Source organism: Schistocerca gregaria, chromosome 7, assembly GCF_023897955.1.
Source record: "Schistocerca gregaria isolate iqSchGreg1 chromosome 7, iqSchGreg1.2, whole genome shotgun sequence".
NCBI classification, from domain to species: domain Eukaryota; kingdom Metazoa; phylum Arthropoda; class Insecta; order Orthoptera; family Acrididae; genus Schistocerca; species Schistocerca gregaria.
In genome coordinates, this window is record NC_064926.1 from 37,342,430 (window position 1) to 37,364,779 (window position 22,350).

Genomic DNA, 22,350 nt, shown 5'->3' on the forward strand with positions numbered 1-22,350 from the left:
TATGAATGGTATGTATGACCCTGCATGTTACACACTGATTACAGGATTCTAAGGGCATAACATGCTGATGACATTGTTTGCAAGTACCTTTGTGTGTTCACGTCACTTTAACTGAGAATCAGTATTCATTCGTAGAAATTTTGCATTTGTTACACAGTCTATAAAGGTACCATCTACATTTAACATTGTCATTTTCCCTCTTGAAACTGAAATTCATACCATTAGTTTTCTTCATGTTCAGTGTCATTTTATTGCTTATTGACCAATTGCTGCGTGGAACCCCTATATTAATGTATTTTGGTTTTGACAAATGTTTAGATATATTTGAAGTATGTTTTATCTTTACTCTTTGTACCCTATCTGTTAGGTATGATCGAAACCAATCATTAGCTACCCCTCTTATTCCTAAGGCTTCTAATTTATTTAATAGAAAAACGCCTTAGAAAGATCCAAAAATATGCTTGTGACAAGATCATAAAGTACAACTTTTGTAAATTTTACTATGGCCGACTTCGTATTTTTGCCACTTTGCAAACCAAACTATGATTCGCTTAAAAAATTGTATTCATTGAGGTAATTCATTAATCTGTCTTCCATAATTGCTTCTATTATTATTGAAAATGATGACAGCAGGGAAATGGGCTGGTAATTTTCAATGTCTTCTTTATTACCTTTCTTAAGCGAAGGTACAACTCTTGCCAATTTCAACTGCTCTGGAAATGCCCCTGACGTGAAGTATTCATTTATTATATTTGTTAAGGAGCGTTGTATAATCACTGTGCATTGTTTCAGTACACACACTGGTACTTCATCTAAGCCTACCGTTTTTTTATTTTTTAGTTTTTGAACATTTTATTGACTTAATTCCTGTGGTTGGTAGTAACATCATTGTATTTAGTGCCACATTATTTACATGCGTTATATTTGTTTTGGTGAATTTTTCCTGTAACTTCCCTGCAATACGTGTAAAATACTTATTTACATAGTTTGCTAAGTCTTGAGGATCATTTATTACTTTATTCCCCTCCCTTAGCAGTATATTATTCTGTATTTGTTTGCCTCTCCCTGTTTTCTTTTTTATAACATCCCAGAGTGCTTTGCTTTAATCTCTGCATTGTATATTATTTTGTCATTAAATGAATTGTTTTACAGCAATCAGCACCTTCCTATGGATATTTTTGAATCTATGATAGAAGTGTAAGAATTCTGGATCATTGAGACTTTTTCATGGATCTGAGGTATTTAAGACGTTGGGAGGACTTTTAATACCTGCTGTTCTCCATTTGTTTTTGTGAGATTGTGGTACAGACATGCTTACTTTTGGAAATGCCTTTTTAAAGTTTAATTTAAACAATGTGGAGAATTCAGAGAATTTCATATTCACATTGGTTACCTTATACACTTCTTCCCACCTTTTTTTTGCTAGTTCCTTTTAAAAATTCTTTTATTTTGATTTCTGGTAGATGTCGTTTGTTGGCTTGTAGTTTAGGAAATGATTCGATGCCTGATTTTACTGTTGTTGTTTGACAGAGATGGTCTGACAGCCCGAGATCTTTTACAGCTACATCACATTTTTCCCTGTCGATATTTGTGGCCACATGGTCAATTACTGATGCAGTCATTGTAGTAACCCTTGTTGCACTATTGACCAATAAGGACATTCCAAAACTTTGAAGGATATTTATGAGGGTGCTGCTGGTTTTGTGTATGATATTAGTGTTAATGATTCCACACACAATTATGTTGAACTTTGTTCTTCAGACTTTATGTAGAACTTCTGTTAATTTATTTAAACAAGTGTCCACACTTCCAGTGGGAGATCTACACACAAAAATTATTAATTTCTTGGTGACATCAAACCCTGTTAATTCAACACCTGGTGTTTCAAAGTGTTTATCTTCAGTTACTGTACTGAGGTCACGTCTTGATTTTGAACTGTGTTCCTTTTCTGATATAAATGCATGATTCTCCACCCCTTGAAGCAGCTCTGCAGTGTGTTTCTGTTAAGATTTATGGAGGAACTTGTAGCGATGTCTAGTGGAGAAACAAAACACTATTTCAGAACATTTGGATTTTGTTACAAAAAGCTAAATATATATCTAACGGTAAAAATAAAATACGTAAAATTGAATACCTCAGTGGTCACGTGAAATATTTATTCCAACGCATCTATTCAAAACCGCAAAACAGACATCTCCAAAATCCTTTAAAACTTATTCCGTAATAATGTTACGATTTACAGTCTTCGTATTTCGTGTTAATGGTTCTCTTTTGCTATATGATCCTTGCATCTAACAGTTTCCAAACGTCATCTTTGTTTACAAGCCGCGCAGCTTGAGGCGTCATGTCATGTCATAGATTGCGCGGCCGCTCCCGCCGGAGATTAGTCCTCCCTCGGGCGCGCGCGCGCGCGGGTGTGTGTGTGTGTGTGTGTGTGTGTGTGTGTGTGTGTGTGTGTGTGTGTGTGTGTAGAGAGAGAGAGGATATGACCTCAGTAGTTTGGTCCCTTAGGAATTCACACGCACACACACACACACACACACACACACACACACACATATTTGCACTTTTCTTATATACAAAATATGACTATACATGTGAGGTGCTACGACAGTGAAAGGAGCCTGTGACCAATGTAGGGATTTTATATTTACCGTTAGATATACGTTCGGTTTTTTTTTTCCTAGAAAAACCCAAAACCCTGCTCTGAAATAGTGTTTTGTTTCTCCACTAGGATGTGCCACAAGTTCCTCCAAAAACCGTAACACAACACATACATATTCCATATTAACAAATGTAAATGCACATGGTGATGGAAGTTTAAACCTTCGAAACGCTTCGTGGAGGTAAATAAACTGTGACCTAACAGTGAACTTGTTTCTTCGATGTCAATAACAGTCATGGTAAAGCCTAACATAAAATGTTAACATTTGAAGATTTTAAAAAATAACCACCACTGTCAAGTTTCGATCTGATGCCTTGCATGTAGTGTTACTCGCATTTAGCTTGTACGTTACAGAGAGTAACAGCACACACGTATGTGTACTACACCATGGTAGTGGCTCACCCAGTGCATTCACAGTCTCATAGCACCAGTTTCATGTCACTAAATTGTGAATTTTCAATAATTACCAATACGTTGAATCCCCAATCTGCTGACTTGGCGTACGGCATGACTGCTGTCACTCGCTTTCAGCTTGTACGTTGCAGAGAAAAACACGTTCTTTTCAGAATTCGGGTGGCTCGACGATCGGTGCAGACGTTCTTTGTAGTGGAAACTCGAACTCCGGAAACAATTGTGTGTCCTCCTCTGATATATCGGACATGCATAATTCGTCGTCATACTGCATAATGGAATGTCTCTGCAGGCGGAATTGATTCTTGTTGCTTCTCATATGTATCGAGAAATGTATCAGCTGTGTCAGGGAGATGATATGATGAGGGAGAACTGAATGAGATGAGCGTGAGAGCACAAACGTACATTCATAATCAATTGTACGAGTCTGTTTCTCTGCCAAGAAGTGCCAGATCTCTTGATTACGCTTCATGATCATCAACCTTTCACTATGGTGTACTGAACACGTCTGCCGACCTCGCCTGACAATTACGCTGTGTGGAAGCATAGTGGGAGGTAAGCGATTGCAGTGCCATGGAAATTGGAATACCTATTTTGAACTGTGTCCGTGTCGGTAAGTCTGCCATCTTGGATTCTGACGTCATTGATAACGATGTGGATGGCAGTCGTGAATTCGAAACATTGAACCATGCTGATTGTGCTGTTCCCCCAAGATAGCTTTGCATTGCTCACTATTCAGACAGCACTAACCTTTAAATGCTACAGGCGTGCTCTCTCCACTCCGAGCCGAGGGTCCCTGTATTGCTCGCCCATTGCTGCTACCTATGCCGAGCCGCTATGAAAGATGTTTTTTTCATTTTTAAGAAAACTATCCTGTGAAAAAATTGATTTTTTTGTGCATCTTAGCCTCTGATACTTTCACTCGATAAAGAACTGAATTTGTTATTCGCCATAGTTGCCGTTCTGCATCAAATTACGTAAAGCATATCACGAAATTTTAAATTTGGAAATTTGTGTTAAGGTCATAAGGGACCATACTGCTTAGGTCATCGATCCCTAAGCTAACGCACTTCTTAATCTAACTTAAACTAACTTACGCTAAGAACAACACAAGACACACCAACACACACTCGAACCTCCGACGGGGGAAACCACGCGGACCGTGACAAGACGCCCCAGATCGCGCGGCTAACGAAATTTTAAAATAGTTTGTAGAGGTAAAAACGTATTGAGTAGAGTTTTGTTCATACTTTACTGTGTATGGAACGTTGATGAGCAATAGAAAATTTGTTTAAGATTGAGAGCACAACTATCTCATTTCGTTTTCGAGACATTGGTTTTTATATCTGGGAGATTGACACGCGAGTCTTCACCTGTTTTATCCCTGTGCATCGGGAATCATGCGGTCATAACAATCGTCGTATTTCATAAACAATTAAAGATATCGAAACGAGGTTTATTTGTAAATGATAGCGTACAGAGTAGCATGTATTGTGTATGATAAATACCGCAGCAGTGAGAGGGTTGGCGGATACGTAGCGTAAACGCATCAGAGCATAGCGGGTTCACTCAAAGGGTTTAAGGTCAGTCATCTTGGTTATAGTTTTGAGGCATTTGCCACAGTTCCTCTATAACATAGAGGTATTTTGTTAAAATTTTTCTGAAATATACGGTGTTTGGCTGTAGCATTGGGGATACAGGTCTTTTCTTGAGTTGTCTACGTAAACCTATGGTGTATCATTGCAGTTACACGGGGATCGCATTCTTGAAACAAAAAGTCTATATATACACCTTATTTATCGCTGGTCCCCACTTTGCACACGAGGTTGGGTTCTTCCTACACATTGGCCAGAGCGGCTGAAGATAAAGCAATGATCTTATAAACAAATCATATTCAAACTATAGACGGCTAAACGTGGTTTTAATTTTACATTTTGTATTGAGCAGCTTAAGTCTTCTAACAATCTTGTTCAAAGACGGATATACACAGATGATGTGAAAGACTATTACAATAGTGTCTCGTTGAGTGTTTTTAGATTGCATTCTGTAGCACCACTGGAGTGCTGTACGGAACCCTAGATCTTCCATAAGGTGGAAATTGCTTTCAGGTAATTATCAGCTTCGTACAATTTCAAAATATATCATCGTTTGCGGGCCTGTGTGTCAACTTTTTGCTAAAATTTTTCCCCCGTATCTGTCATTTTGCCACATATTTTATTCTCTTCGCTTAAATAAACAGTCGACTCCAAAAAGTAGTTGTGAGATGCATTTAGTCTTCCAATTAGCGCGCTCGCCGCCCCCCCCCCCCCCCCTCCCTCCCCGTATAGCACTGTGTTATTGTGCAGTATTCACTGCTTGTTTAGAAATTCCTTGACAGAGACTATACAATGCTTTATCATTTAAATGTTAAATGCTGCTAATAATTGGTCTCACTGTGTGTGTGTGTGTGTGTGTGTGTGTGTGTGTGTGTGTGTGCTTTTTCTCATTGAAATGCCAAGCAATATCACTCTTCCATTGATTTTTTATCACAAAGCCAATGGTTATATTTTCATCACTACACAAATACCACACTCTTATTGTGCCTGGAAAGATCCAGCACCTTCTTTGATAAGTGACAATTAATCTAGTGTCGTAAATGCATGTGCGATTTGAACAGCAAAACTAACTTTATGTTAATTATATCACATCCTGACATTGCGACATTGTTCATCAGTGTGGATGGAAAGATATAACAATGTCACTGACACAAAACTGTTGATCGCGGAAGCTTAGTGTGTGATATAGATAATGCACTGTATGTTAGGTAAAGGAAAATCTTTGCTTCTGTGCTCCGAAAATAGTCTGGACGTTTGATGAGAGTGTGGAGAGAGGCTACAGTGGGTAAGTCGCAAGTGAAGTCAACTATGGGACAACATTGGACATTACAAACAGATACTGTGAACTGACTATGGCTAAAACATGTATGTGGAGGAACTTTTTTTTTGTGTGCCAGCAGATCTGGTATTAAGATTTTATATGGAGTAAGCCAAATGAAGAATTGCAAAACAAAATTCTTAAGACCACAGTATGGTCCAACAAGGATAGTGTACTTTTACTAGGAGCATGTCTGCTAAGCTAGTAAGATTGTACTAAAATTTATTGATGACATTGTGTTTACAGACAATTGCTCCACTGTTGAACATTGTTTGGAGGGGGGGGGGGGCTTAATGTGGTAAGTCGCTGACTGGCAAATCTTTAGATAGATGATCTGGAAAAACATACAGCATTGGGGACATCGTTCAGCATTTTTACCAGCAGCTGTTAGTGTCACATTACAAAAACGTGACTCATCACAATTAAATTTGCTCAAACATTAGGGCCATTTGGTAGTGAAATAAGGGCACATTATTCAAGCTATTTTGGGAAAATATTAGAATAGTGTTGTTCATTCTCTTATCTTCTCGTTAAATTGAACCACAATATTCATTGTAATAACAAACATCATGAAGATTAGGTAGTGACCATTTCCCTAGGTGATTGGGTAGTGCAGAAGTGCACCCAGGTTAGATTCCTGGTACCTCAGGATTTCTCTACAGTAGGAAGATCTGGTATGGTATCCACTCAGTCCTTGTTAGGCCAGATAAATAGTAAATTGGATAAAGGAGCAGTGGCATCACCAGGATTCCTGTACTGGCAAGAACAGCTTGAATGGATCAATTGCATGATGAAGTGTCCCATGATCATAGATTACTATACGTTCTGCCATGTAGGTAACACTGGGCCAGTCAGAACAGGTCAGAAGAGTAATCTGTTAGTAGCATTTTATGTATGTGATTATCGAGTTGAAGATGACGGCATGAAAAAAACAAATAACAGTAACCAAAGTGAGAACAAACCTATTCCAAATGAAGTCTCCCGAAAGCATTGTGACATACTGGAATGTTTTGTAAGTGTGGTAACAAGAGAATTAGTCATGCTTTAGTGTGATGTTCAGTGGACTTGAAAACTTTCCATTACCCGGACGTGTCTTATGCAGGAAAACTAAGCAAAGAATCCATCCCTCTGCCCCTCCCACCTCCACCCCCTTTGTCCAAACAGGTCTCGGAAGTCCCATTGGTACCGACCGACTGCTGTGACATTATCAGCCGAACAGTGTTACTGGATGTGGTCAGCTCACTGCTTTCCCAACTGTTGTCATTTTCCATGACCAGAACCATTACTTCTCGATCAAGTAGCTCCTCAGGTGGTCTCACAATGGTTGAGTGCATCCTGCTTGCCAACAGCTGACCCAAATGGTCACCCATCCAAATGCTAGCCAAACCTGGCAGCACTTAACTTCAGTGATCTGATGGGAACCAGTGTTATCGCTGTGGTAAGGATGTTAGCAGCGAATCCATGGTCTCTTGTAAACTGAAAAGCCATTTGAATAGTAAACATGGAGACTTGAGTATTTCTGAAAAAGCAAGTAGCCTCTTATAAAACTACTGAAATAATAGCAAAACAAATTCAACCCCACATAATTGCAGAAGACTTAATTTTTCCTGCATCATAAGAAATGGTGAAAATAAAACAGAAAGAAACTTCCACATGGGAAAAATATATTAAAAATAAAGATTCCAAGACTTACCAAGCGGGAAAGCACCGGCAGACAGGCACATGAACAAAACACACAAACACACACACAGAATTACAAGCTTTCGCAACTGGCAGTTGCTTCGTCAGGACACTTAACAATTTGCTTCCTGACGAAGCAACTGCCAGTTGCGAAAGCTTGTAATTCTGTGTGTGTGTTTGTGTGTTTTGTTCATGTGCCTGTCTGCCGGTGCTTTCCCGCTTGGTAAGTCTTGGAATCTTTATTTTTAATATAAGAAATGGTGAAATTGATGTTAGGTGATGGCTTTGAGAAGGCAATATCTTTGGTTTCAGTGTACTGTCTGTGAAAAACTGACCAATGGTCATGTTTTTCACTACAGCTTAACGAGTCAACTGATACAAGTAAGAAATCTTGATTACTGAATTACGTTAGATTTTTGATGAATATTCAGTTATTGAAAAATTCCTTTCTTGTGCTGAACTGTCCTCAGTCAGTCATCAGCATAGTAAATTTTGTTAAGTCTAGGGCTCTTGCAATAAGACTTCTTAGACAATTGTGTCATTGAGTGGGATCTAAACATGACTCTTTGCTGGTTATCAATAGGTAGAGCCTTGGAAAGACTTTATGAATTGAGGGAAGGGCTATTAAATATGTTCAGCATTAAAAAGCCAGACTTCACCACTCAGTTAAATGATGAGGAGTCGTGTGCAAAGGTAGCCTATTTGGCAGATATTTTCGACCATTTAAATTACCTGAATGAGGGTATGCAAGGAGAAGAAGAAAATGTGCTGATGTCAAGTGATAAACTCGCCAGGTCTTAAATAAAACTTAAAATATGTAAATCATACACGGAAAGAAAAATCTTGAATAGTTTCTCTTACTTTCAAGGTAGATACACATGGTGACATAACCTACAAACTCATTTTAAATCGGCTCTTGGTTCTTGAGAATAACAGGGCACAATATTTTCCCTCCATCACTATGAACTGGTTGTGCTGTCTCCAGAATCCACCATTGACAGATTGAACACTTCAACTGAAATGTGATGTTATCAAGTTTTGTATGTTAGAAGAAACAATACCTAGTAAGAGCAGTTAATACCCTGTTGCATTTTTCCACAGCTTGCTTTTGTCAGTTGGGATTTTCTGCTCTAAGCAACATAAAAAACAAAAAACACGATAGACCTCTCTTTGAACAGGAAGTGTGTGTGTGTGTGTGTGTGTGTGTGTGTGTGTGTGTGTGTGTGTGTGTGTTAAATTCCAACACAAACTGAGCTTTTGTGTGAGAAGCAACAGCCTCAAGTGTCTCATTGATAACTCTTACTTGTAAGGTGTGAACCAATAAATAACCTGTAACCAAGTAAAAGTTCTACTCGAATATTGCTGTATATTCTGTTCATCATTTTTGAAAACAAATATTCTGTGAAATTAGTTCAGTTCCTTTTATTAGCAGTGCTATAAACCTTCAGCCACCTAGCTAATCTCACGCCACAGAATTGTGCCATGGCACACCCGCTTAAAACCATTGTGCTGGAGCATTGCGCAACGATGGAAAATTCGAGATGGGATACCATCTAACCAATCCATCCTAAATATCACACTTGACCCGAAACCAATATTGACCTCTGCCAGCTCATATTACTCCTCCACTTAACTGCGATCCACCGCACTGCCCCTAAATCATCCCCCGTTTACTAAACAAAATTTCCTAACCACAAACCTTGTCTGACCATAGTTTTCCAAACCCATCAAAGTGCAAACCAGCCTGATATCTGCAGGTAAGAACACAATCCACCACCTAAAAACTGGCTTTATCATAATCCTATCTGCTGACAAAAATCTCCACCACTGTGGTTGAGAACCACAGGGATTACCTGACAGAGATGCACCACCATCTGTCAGATGTTTCCACCTAAAGGACCTGCCACACTCACCCCACTCCAGAAATCCAGTATGATCACCACCCCTCCACCACCCTCAAATTCCTAGCTCCATCCCAGAAACTGCCTCCTCAGTAGGCTGTGTGTTTCCTTCCTCACACCCACAACTGTGTGAACTGCTACCATCTACTTAATTTGTTAAAATATGTAAACATAGTCATTCAGGACACCTCATTGTGGTTGCATATTGTGCACTCAGAGAGAGAATCTTCACCCTTGTGGACCACAATCTTCAGGTGCAACCAACCTCCTATATAAAAGACACTTAACAATTTGCTTTACTGACACGCCACAGTTCAGTTCCTGCCCTTCAGTGCCCTGTTAGTCAATTTTAATGCAATCTCCCTCTACACAAACATACCTTAGATTGCCTTCATAATACACTACATATACCTTTGCCCAGCTGACATAAAAGTTACAACCTTCTTCCGGTTACTATTACCACTATCTTGTTGCCCACATCTTTGGAGGCATTACCTACAAATAAATATGCAATGCAGCCATGAGCAACTGTGTGGTCCCTTTCTATGCCAACCTATTCATGGGCCATGTAGAGGAGTGCTTCCTATCCAGAATCCCAAACCGTTCATGTGGTTCAGATCCATTGATCATGATTTGGTTTGACAGTGAGGAACCCTAACCACATTCCTCCAAAGCCTCAACATTGTTCCACCATTTTCTTCACCTGGTCCTCCTCTGTCCAACAAGCCATATTCCTTGATGTCATGCTCCACCTCATGGGTGGCTTTGTCTGTACCTCATCCATAATAAACCTTCGAGCAACCAACAATACCTCCATTTTGACAGCTGTTACCATTACACACCAAGAAGCCTAGTGACCCATAGTTATTGTATCTGCAGTGACAAGCAGACCCTCTCCAAATATATTGAGGGTCTCACTGCTGCCTTCGCAGACTGAAGTCTTTTATAGTGTTATCCTGCCACCTACTGAACCTGCACAGTATTGTAGTCCATCCCTATCACATCCCTACTCTCAACACCTTGCCCCATGGCCAATATCTTGGTAATAGCCCTAGATGTAAAACTAGTTCCATACATCCTACCTATACCACCTACTCCAGCCTATCTCAAGTATCTCCTACACCAGCAAGGGCAGGGCCACCTGTGAAAGCAGCCACATGATCTACAAACGTAACTGCAACCACTGTGACGCATTCTACATGAGCACTAACAAGCTCTGTCTTCTAAATGGCCACCACTAAACTATGGTATAGAGACAGCTGGGCCACCTAGTTGCCGAGCATGCTACTGAGAATGGTGTGCTTGACTTCAGTTACTTCACTGTCTGTGCTACTGGCTTCTCCCTACCAACACCAGTTTTCTGAATTGTGCAGGTTGTAACTTTTTCTGCAACATATTCTTCTTTCCTACAATGCCCTTTGGCCTTAATCTTCTCTAGTCTCTGTCCCCTCTGTTACATACACCTTCTGTACCCCAAGTGCACCTGCATAGTCCTGCATTTCTCCTCTCCCCTTCCCTACCCTTACAACCCCTTGCGACACAGTGTGTCCATGCAGCATCTAGTAGCCCACAATCCTGTCTGTACACTCCCATAGGATGTTCCCCACCCTTACTCTGCTGTCCCTCTCCTTCCCAATCCCATAACTCTTATCACACACACACACACACACACACACACACACACACACACACACACACACACACACACACACACACACACAGAGAGAGAGAGAGAGAGAGAGAGAGAGAGAGAGAGAGAGAGAATTTGCAGTATTAAATTTCCAAATTTTATCAGTCATACGACCTATTGACAAGTTCATTTTTGTACGTTGAATAAAATTGTACACATTTAACCTTTTCAAATAAGTAGTGAGTGATCAGTTTTTAAGGATATATTCTTCTGCCCCCCCCCCCCCTCCCCTTTCTCCCCTTTTTTCTTCTAAACAAGGTCAGATAAAGATCCCAATAAAAAACGAATAGGAACTTCAGTCCAGTTTAGTCAAACTGTTTTAATCAGTATTACAAAAGTTGGTTCCAGATTCTGCATCAGCATGCAAATGCTGTATATTACTCAAAAGTGTGTTGTAGAGTGTATTGTTGGCAGCAAGTGGTTCAGTTATGTACCATAGAAAGAGACATATGTCTTGAGTTTGTTTATATCCTTTCATTTATGTATTATTATTGTTATCAACTTTATTGCAGCACTTACTGTATTTCATTGGTCTGAACTTTGCTATGTTTTTCTTGCTATAGTATCATCACTGTCAAATGTTTCACCTTTGCCAAAAAGAAAATAAGAGATAAGCAGCATGCTGCTAGTTTCTTAAAACAACATACAATGGAGAAATAACAAAGCCAACTGGGTGTTCAATACATTGATGTAAGTTTCGACACCTCTAAGGATAGCTTCAGCAGAATGAAAATTTAAAAGCTGTCTGATGTTTTTCCTTGCAAGGTGTACGTACCAAAGATTGGAATGTTTTTAATTTGTGCTTGTCTGGTCTAGACATTTGCTATTGCATTCGTGCAATGTAACTTGAGGCTTTTAAATCTTATATACGGGCACCAAAAGATAGCCATATTCAAAACTATAAAACAATATACTTATTTTTTCCCTGTCTCTCTTTTATATAGGTTCATTAAGAACTCATATTGACCATATTGTTTTTTAATCCTTGTTGACAGTATTACGTGCAACCAAATGAAGTTTCTGGATGCTGTAAACAAATGCTATTGTTCTCCATATTCTCTCCCCCACCACCTCCCAAAAAAGAAAGGAAATTGCCCTTGTATTTTTCTCACACTTTTTCTATTAAAATATCAATTTTTAGAGATCTCATATGTGCTTTGTTGTTACAGGAACCAATGAAGTCAAAAGCACCACAGCTGCATCTGGAGTACAGATTCTACAAACTACTCGGATCTCAAGGTAAGCTGTCTTTACTGGCAGCTTTCATTTCCTGTGATTGATAATGTGACATCTAATTAGTGTACACTAATTATAGACAAATAATTGATGTGTTCCCAATGAAGTAAAAGAAACCAGATTGACAGTTTAAGACCTTTCACTGCAGCTAACCAGAAAGGTTGACCTTTCTTCTTAAAATACTTTGTGGATCATTTAAATATGACATCATAAAACTGACAGTTCTCCATGGACTTGCCTCCTTGAGCAGCATCTTAGCAATGCCTTGATCATCATCGTTGTGCACTGACAATGGCTTTCGTTTTTCCACTGACAAAATCAGTTGTAAGAATTTCTGGTGGCGTAATTGGTTTCATCCACTGTCTTTACATCTTGGGCCTGTTGCTCCTCCGTTTCTTGAAACTACAAAATTCCTGCAGCTTAGCTAGCTTGATAAGATACTTTCTTGGTTCTCCCACTGGTCTTATCTGGCTGCCCGCTGCACGCGGTCTCTCAATGTCGTACATGTCTTCATTGGCACTTCCTGGGGAGCAAATCACACTTCCCTCCATTTGTACCAGTCCCTTGTCCGTTCAAAACTAGACTATGGGTGTTTCGTTTATGCATCTGCACGTCTGTCCCTGTTACACCATCTGAATACTATTCACCATCATGGCATCCATTTGGCCACAGGTACCTTTTCCACTGGCCCGGTCGAGAGTCTCTATGCAGAAGCTGCTGAATTGCTGCTGTCATACCCCTGTGACTTTTCTCCTCAGCAGATATGCATGACGTTTGTCTGCCATACTTGGCCACCCATCTTTTGCCTCTGTTGATGAATCCTTTGATTGCTAGTATGAGGCACGTCCCTCTACTGTTACCTCCTGGAGTTCACTTTCGGCTCTTGCTCCAGCAGCTTAACATGCTGCCTACCACTTTCGTGATGGAATGTGAACCCTTCACCATCTTGACTTTGTGTTGTAGCACTTGTTCACCTTGCCTTTATTTGCTTTCTGAGGACACTACTCCAGCCTCGTTCTATTGTCATAAGTTTTATGACCTTCGCACAGAACTTCGCAATAGTACCTTTGTGTACACTGATGGCTCTTGGACTGACCATTGTGTTGGATGTGCCTTTTGTCATTGGAACTGCCGTTTTTTGTATTGAATTCTGGAACACTACTCAGTATTTACAGCAGAGCTGTCCGCCCTGTATCGGGTCATGAAACACATCCACCAGCGACACAGGCTTTTCAGTTGCGTCATTTCTCAGTGGCCTTGTCTCTGTGTGCTGTACACCGCCCTTCCAGGAAAGCTGTCACTTGCTCACTCTTGATGCAATCACTGTGATGTTTATGAGGGCTCCTGGTCACGTCAGTCTGACAGGAATCAAAGCCACAGATGCTGCTGGCAAGGCTACAGTCTTCGTACCTCAGCCTGCTAGTTCTTACATTCCCTCCAATGATATCTGTGTTGTTAGGTGGCAGGTTGCAGGTGACATCACTTTGGCATCATCATTGGTCAACCCTTCATGGGAACGTGCTCTGGGGAATTGAACCCCTCCCAGTGTCTTAGACGACCTCCTCTCAGCCCTGTCGCTGTGAGATCATTTTAAATATGTTGCGTATTGGGCTCTGCCTTTTAGCCAACGCCATTAGTTTAGAGGTTCTCCCCCCCCCCCCCCCCCCCCCCCCGCCTCTCACCACCTTGTGCTCGTTGCCCTCAACCTTTGACAGTTCATCGTTTCCTAACGGAATGCCGTATTTTTAACCACTTACGTTCACCATCCGAGTTAACAACAATTATTGCGGACAACCGCGTTTACTTTTCGTCCATTGTAGCAGTATGGCGAAGGGCATTTAATCTTGTGTTCAGAACCTTCGTTTCTCTACAGTGTATTTTATTGACCTTTCCACATACCCTGTTGATTGAGCTTAACATGTAGTTATTTTTCACTCTCCCCTACCTCCCCCTCTCCCCCACCTGCCCAATTTTCACATGGGCATGTGTGACCCTAGTTGTTTTTGCACCCTAAAACAAAACAAAACAGACAAATGAGATTATAGTTATCATAACCTTAAATTTACAGGCGCTTGGCTATTGGTACTTTGAACCAAAGTGCACAATCTAATCTGTGATTTACACATAAGACACTCTCTTCTCACCCTAATTAATCGTTGGTGCATAAAAATAGCATCACTGTGTAATATGATTTATTTGTTGTGCCACAATTTTGAAGTAAAATGAATACTCAGTTAGGAACTTAAGTGTCAACAGATTAATAGACAAAAGTTATCTGTATCTAATGTGCTTCTTTGAAGACAGAAGTTGACTGCAACAATCAGTACAGTGGAACGACTTCTGATTGTATAACGCTTGAATAGTGTAGAGTGCAGGTCAAAAGCAGGTACTCAAGAGGCTACAAACCTGATCGACTCAATTTTTAGTATGGTTGTGCATTATTCTGAAGGCAATTTTTTCAGTAGTTGTAGTAACTACTTTTCGTGAAGAGATTCACTGGTATCCTCTTTGATTGTTTGTTATGAATGTAACATGTACATAATAAGCTGTGATTTAAATTGTTTATCTTTTTATGGCTTTGATTTCATTATCACATTCCATTACATATAGCTTTCACTCATAACTTACAATAATATTGAATGAATTTGGGACTGATATTACTGTCAAAAGTTGTCTGCTAGATATGAGGAAACTAGTTATAGAATACTTAGAATATTATTAATGCCCATATTATAACAGATATTACTAGAATAAAATCATGGACTTAATAATAAAAACATCTCGATATTGCAGTCCAAAAGATTAGTAGCAGGTATATCAATGTATTGTTGTTAAGATGATTGAGTACCTCTTAGCAGATTGTAACATAATTCGTTCTCAATACTAATTGATTCGTCCGATGTTCCATGTGTGGCATCTGATAAATAATTTTTCTGTAATTTGAAGAAATGCCATAAATTTAAAAAATATCATCTGTGCATTATCTTCCTACATCACGAGCTTCCGTACCATTTGTTGATGCCCTGTGTGTCAGATCATCAAACATAATAGTAAAACTTGAATAGTAGAGGCACAAAATATTAGTTGTAAAGAAGTGTATTACATACTGTCTTTTTGACATAAATTTATTTAACTGAGATAGAAACAATGTTTTATACCTCAACTTGTGATGTCACAACTGGCATATTGCTGTAATAACTTACAAAGATATTTATGCTTGTTGTTAAATTTCGATTATTTATTTCTGTACAAGCTTTGCAAACTTTTTGAAGAAAGAACTTTGCTAGCTTTTACATAAATAAAACTTAAAAGAAGTGTGGGGTGTAGGTGGACAACAGTGAGAGTGAGAGGAGGTCCCCCAAACATTCAGGAGATCAGATGTAATGTATTGCTTTTAGAAGGCATCCCGCAAGTGTACTACTACGGGACGTGCGATGGCCGCTACAATGCCATGGTGATGGAACTGCTGGGCCCCAGTCTGGAGGATCTCTTCGTTCTTTGTAACCGCAAATTCTCGCTGAAATGTGTTCTCATGATAGCCAAACAGGTGGTAAGTATAATCCACCATCACCCCACGCTAATCTGCTATTCTCGGTGCTCCACACACCACCTTTTTTGTGGATTGTGGAACACTATCTTTTTGTGTTGTTTACCTCTTACTTTGCAAGGTAATTTCAAACTTGCAAGTGGTAAAGTTTGATTGTTGCATTTTTATGGGTTCTTCGCTTTCTGTGTTGTGGTTTTTGAACTTTCTTATTACTACTTTTACCCCAGCTGCTAGGTATATTTGGCACATATTGTATTACAAAAGATGGGAAGGATTAAAACACTGGAACAAAATGCTTTGTGTAAACCAAGCTAAATTTGTGTTATGACTTCTATAACTAAAGTCAAGTGAAGTGTTTTGATCATATTTCAGGGAGCTTCAGTCCCCTTGAATATAACTGAAATTAAATAAGTTTACTTTTGCTTAGATAAATTTCATTGGTTTACACCCAACATTCTAAGCCCTTTTGCTTGTCTGGAAAGTCATTCATACTTTCTGTATCACTTCTTATCTCCCAATAGTTGCTCCTACAGAAGTATTAAACAGTGTTTTTCAAACATTTGTTCTTATCTCTTCAGTAACATCTCTAATTATATGCCATTACTGCTTATGATGTGTTATGTCTGTGCTATATTTGTATTAAACTGTTGCTTTACCTACCTACATGTCAGATACCCTAACATGCTCCTCTTGGACCAACATTTTCTATCATATTTATGTTCATATATTTCCATAATATTAACTGAACGTTTACCCCAAGTAATCTGATTATGATGAGGTTTATCTTGTGCTTAAGAATGTATGTATGTAAGGAAAGAAAATGGGAAAAAAGGAAAAGAAAACAAGAAAATCGCAACACTGAAAGAGAAGTGTCGTAGTTTATATTCAAATTTTTTTGTGACTTTTTCCCCTTTTTTGTTTCCAAAGGCGATTTCTCATAAGTTTTATATCCATCCCTTCCTTCTATATCTTTCCATTCCTTATCACTAGTGTCATCAATTACTCATCCATATTTTTTCCATTCATTTCGAACTTTTGTAGAAGGAATCCCTGAGGTGTTCTACTTCGGACCTTGTGGGAAGTACAACGCGTTAGTTATGGAGTTATTAGGACCCAGTCTGGAAGATTTGTTTGACCTGTGTGGACGAAGGTTTTCTCTCAAGACAGTCCTTATGATCGCCACTCAGCTTGTAAGTATAAAGGTTGAAAATAAGTAGTTCTGTATCTTCCCAGCAGTATTTCTTTGTATTGTGTGACCATTTCGTAGACTTTGGTATTTTTCGTTTACTTTTCTTTACACTTTATTTTCATATAAAATTTCCTGAATATCAGTGTCCATTTTTCTTTTTTGTATCATTTCAGTTATTATTGCAACAAATGGTACTGTCAGTGAATTTTTAAGGAGATATTGTCAACTAATTCAGCATCAAGACAATTTTTTTTAATATGAAGCACATTGCTGGGCTGCCATTGAAACCTACTTAAAACTTGCAGGATGAAGGACATGTTCTAGCGATTTGCATCAGTTATTTACATTTTCGTTTGGTTTCATTTTCAGCCCAGATGTTCGATGCTGCATTCATTCTTCATTAATCCATTCATTCCACATCACTATTCATGGAGAGTTTCCTTTTAAGCCTAACTCATATGTTGAAACTTTGTTTTTTCATGCGAGTTGAAGCCCTCACTGTAAAGCTCAGTGAAGTTGAGCACCAATTTCCTTCATACTATGCATGTTTTGAGAATAGCTCTTTTTCCTATGTTAGGAATTGGATATTTGAAAGAGTTCAGAGTAGTTTTGCTAGCCAAACTTCCATGTAACTAAACTTTTCTCAAAATTGGGGCGTTCTTTCTCGACACCTCTATCATACTCTGAAATTGTGTTTTGGTGCAAGAGGAGCAAGGGTACTCAAACATTCCTTCTTCTGTGTGTCTTTGGTATCTTAGTTAGTTTTTCTTCCTATGTGTAAAATTATACAGATGCATATCTTAGTTTTAGTATGTCAACAAATTGTGTCTTAAGTTAATCCCCATAATAATTTATATAGTTATTAAAAATCTTTCAGTGTGAAAAACTTTTTCATTACTATTTATTAGGAACATTGAATTTTACATAACATTTTCATGCATATTGTGGGTAATGGAACAGCTACTGCAAGTTTATTGACACCATCATCTGCTAAATGGCAAGGGTATTAAGTAGACAACTTTTTTGTCTTTCTTCAATGACTTCAAAAAAAAAAAAAAAAAAGATATTTGATAAAACAGAGACAAGAGGTCTTTGCCATTGCAGAAGCTTCACCTGTGATTCAAGTTGGAGAAAGGGGAGATGATTTAATATTCTATAAGATAAGTAGTGTGGAAATTTGAGATAAAAAGTGAAGTTTTAAGAAGAATGGTCCTGAGGATGGCAATATAAATGTGTTTCAAGGAAGGAGAATGACTGACCTCACGGTACATGGGCAAATTATAGCAGTAGGGTACTGAAAAGGTTGGAAGTGTTATGTATGTGAAGAGGTACTAGTATAATCAAAGAATGCTTCTCTTATGATTTTTACTTCCAGGTCACATGAGCTGCTCTACACTAATACTAGTGTGCTGGAAATGGTCATGAGACTTGAATACCTGATGTTTATCCAGCCGTTTTGCTTCATTATGTTAAAACATGTTTATTTTTTGGAGGGGGGAGGTGGTAGATTAATTTTTTCTCTAGTGATTGTGGAATCTGAGATACCATGAAATATAGTGACACCTATAACTGATAATTGTGCAGGTAAATCAAATGTCAGACTAAAAGAGCCATATCATATCACAAGTATTGGTATTTACTGAAACTGCTGTGAAATGAAAGCTGCTTTTTTACAAGAGACGAATACAGTAAGAGAGGCACTTTCATATGAACGTACAAGTGTCGCACTAAACCTGTCTTAAGTTAATGGTTCAGTAACACAGAACTTCAGAGAGCCCTGACTACCCATTGTCTTCTGACTGTATGCTTTATACATCCAGGTATTTATATATATACATATTGATGTATGTACCAAAAAGATATGATAAAAAATGTAGTGTTCCTTGTTGTACTGTGAATACTAAATAGTGTCTTCATTAAGCGACTGCATTTTATTTTTATTGTTATCTGGTGTGTGTATTGTACAGATGGAACAACTGCAATAATTCGCATGGAGTGACTTTTGCCGACAAAGACCTTCTGGTGTCCATGATTCATTTATGATCTTCAATGCGTCATACTTTCTGGTTGTGATAGACTGTCACACTTCAAAGTGAGCACATGAATACTTAAAATCAGATGTGCATTAGCAGCAGGTTACCTTATTTTTTGTGGGGGGGGGGAATCATCTTCCTTTTCTGGGATTAAAATAATGGCCTATCAGTAAATAAGATGACTGTTGTTTCTGCACAAATTTTGGTGTGTACCCTAGAAGGGAGTTGCTAACCTAAATGGCGTGGAGGCCTTGCGTACAGTTACTGACTTGTTTAATAAAAGTTGTGATTGTTCTGTACATCAAATGCTGTGGATGTGAAAGTCGTTGGTCCATTTCTGCATCTGTTTTACGGCAAGAAAACACATCATACACTTCATAAGTCTCAACAGCAGTGAAGATCTTACTGCAGTTTGTAGTGTCAGGAAATATCGTTTTCTTGGCAGTGGCATAGTTCCATTAAACTATGACTTTATTAAATATTTGTGACTTAATTATTTCGTTGTGTTGCATTATTCTGAACCAGCCACATTATTTTAATCATATTTTATGTCATTCTTTTGGCATTCCTTCATCACTTTCCGAGACTGTATGTAACAATGAACTATATTCCTTACTGTATTTCTGTTCATGTCAAACATATGCCTGCACTAATAATCATGTCTTTCTCTTGTCTTCCAGTTGAAATATTAGTCAACTAGTATTACACCTATATTACCCTCTCATATAGTTTACAGGCATCCAGAGCAACAGTTGACAAGTGCAGATTCTCTAAATCTTTTTAAACCATTCTCCCCCCATAGGAAAACTTGATAATTAGGTATTTGTTCTTTTCTTCCCTATATGCTTCATTTGCTTTAGTATTAGGCAAGCTCTTTTCTTTTGTATAATTCACTTTGAGTCAGGGGTAAAGAGTACTTACGTTTATCATTATGCCTAAGGTGAAAACAGTACAAAAATTTGCCATTACATGTAGTTACACATCTTCTTCACACTAACTGGAAGTTCAATATTACATGAAATGATAGCTATATGATACATTTTGTCATTGATATGTTGCAAATAATGCAGAGATGAAAGTGTAGCATTACTGTAGTTTATTGCCAATATGTCACCACCCAACTTGAACTTGCTATATCAGTAAATCTTAATTTCTGTCTGCATTCATGATTTTGAAGTTTTTTATTGAAATGTTTATATATAAGACTGTAACATAAGCAAAAAGATTTAGTAAATTATTGAATTTGTATTGATTTCCTCCCTGGTATGTGTTTAACAAAACAAAAATTGTGTTTACAGCTTCATAGGATAGAGTATGTACATAGTCGACACCTGATATATAGAGATGTCAAACCTGAAAACTTCCTCATAGGACGTAGTACTACAAAGAAGGATAAAGTTATACATATTATAGGTATGTATTTGTTGTTTTAACATTGTTATGATCTCCTTTCTATTACCTGCAACTTTATATTGATCTTCCAGAACAGTGAGCTCTTTTATTGTGTTAGAATGTTGGGGGAATGCTCCATCACATGCATGCAAAGGGGGGGGGGGGGGGGGGGGGGGCAGGTCGAGACAACCACAGCTTGGCACATTTCCTTTGTCTATCCTCTATAGCAATGACCATAACAGCTTGGAATTGGAACTGAATATCATCTAGGAAATACTGAGGGCCAATGGCTGTCTTGGTTTGTCCATAGAATGAACGTCAAAACAAAATAATATTAATTACGATAAAACTTTATTTGTAACTGCGGACATCTACATCTACATGACTACTCTGCAATTCACATTTAAGTGCTTTGCAGAGGGTTCATCGAACCACAATCATACTATCTCTCTCTACTATTCCACTCCCGAACAGCGAGCGGGAAAAACGGAAACCTAAACCTTTCTGTTCGAGTTCTGATTTCTCTTATTTTATTTTGATGATCATTCCTACCTATGTAGGTTGGGCTCAACAAAATATTTTCGCATTCGGAAGAGAAAGTTGGTGTCTGAAATTTCGTAAAAAGGTCTCGCCGCGACGAAAAACGACTATGCTGTAATGACTTCCATTCCAACTCGTGTATCATATCTGCCACACTCTCTCCCCTATAACGCGATAATACAAAACGAGCTGCCCTTTTTTGCACCCTTTCGATGTCCTCCGTCAATCCCACCTGGTAAGGATCCCACACCGCGCAGCAATATTCTAACAGAGGACGAACAAGTGTAGTGTAAGCTGTCTCTTTAGTGGACTTGTTGCATCTTCTAAGTGTCCTGCCAATGAAACGCAACCTTTGGCTCGCCTTCCCGACAATATTATCTATGTGGTCCTTCCAACTGAAGTTGTTCGTAATTTTAACACCCAGGTACTTAGTTGAATTGACAACCTTGAGAATTGTACTATTTATCGAGTAATCGAATTCCAACGGATTTCTTTTGGAACTCATGTGGATCATCTCACACTTTTCGTTATTTAGCGTCAACTGCCACCTGACACACCACACAGCAATCTTTTCTAAATCGCTTTGCAGCTGATACTGGTCTTCGGATGACCTTACTAGAAGGTAAATTACAGCATCATCTGCGAACAGTCTAAGAGAACTGCTCAGATTGTCACCCAGGTCATTTATATAGATCATGAACAGTAGAGGTCCCAGGACGCTTCCCTGGGGAACACCTGATATCACTTCAGTTTTACGCGATGATTTGCCATCTATTACTACGAACTGTGACCTTACATTTTTTTTTTTGAATCATTAGCCATCTTAGTGATTTGATGCTGCCCGCCACGAATACCTCCCTCATTCTTCAATTATTTACTGGATGTAACTCTGTCTTCCTCTACAGTTTTGGCCTTCTAGAGCTCCGTCTAGCAATCTGTCTCGCGTGTGTACTTCGTGCAAATAAAGAGCTAGCTGCGTTGCAGAAGAGCGATGTTTTCTGAAGCCATGCTGATTACGTGTCAATAGATCGTTCCCTTCGAGGTGGTTCATAATGTTTGAATACAGTATATGCTCCAAAACCCTACTGCAAACCGACGTCAATGATATAGGTCTGTAGTTAAATGGATTACTCCTACTACCCTTCTTGAACAC

General features: G+C 38.8%; 1 protein-coding gene across 4 annotated transcripts in view; it reads left to right on the plus strand.

Annotated features, from left to right (window-relative positions):
• Positions 1-22,350, plus strand: part of LOC126282174 (casein kinase I) — a 268,841-nt gene that overhangs the window by 174,730 nt on the left and 71,761 nt on the right. For 2 of the 4 annotated variants that reach the window (XM_049981704.1, XM_049981701.1), the window contains exons 3-5: positions 12,430-12,499; positions 15,895-16,046; positions 20,564-20,678. In XM_049981704.1, the coding sequence (XP_049837661.1) occupies positions 12,430-12,499; positions 15,895-16,046; positions 20,564-20,678 (337 nt within the window). Of the gene's footprint in view, positions 1-12,429; positions 12,500-15,894; positions 16,047-17,084; positions 17,234-20,563; positions 20,679-22,350 lie in introns of all 4 variants that reach the window. The other 2 variants (XM_049981702.1, XM_049981703.1) reach the window with 1 other exon arrangement.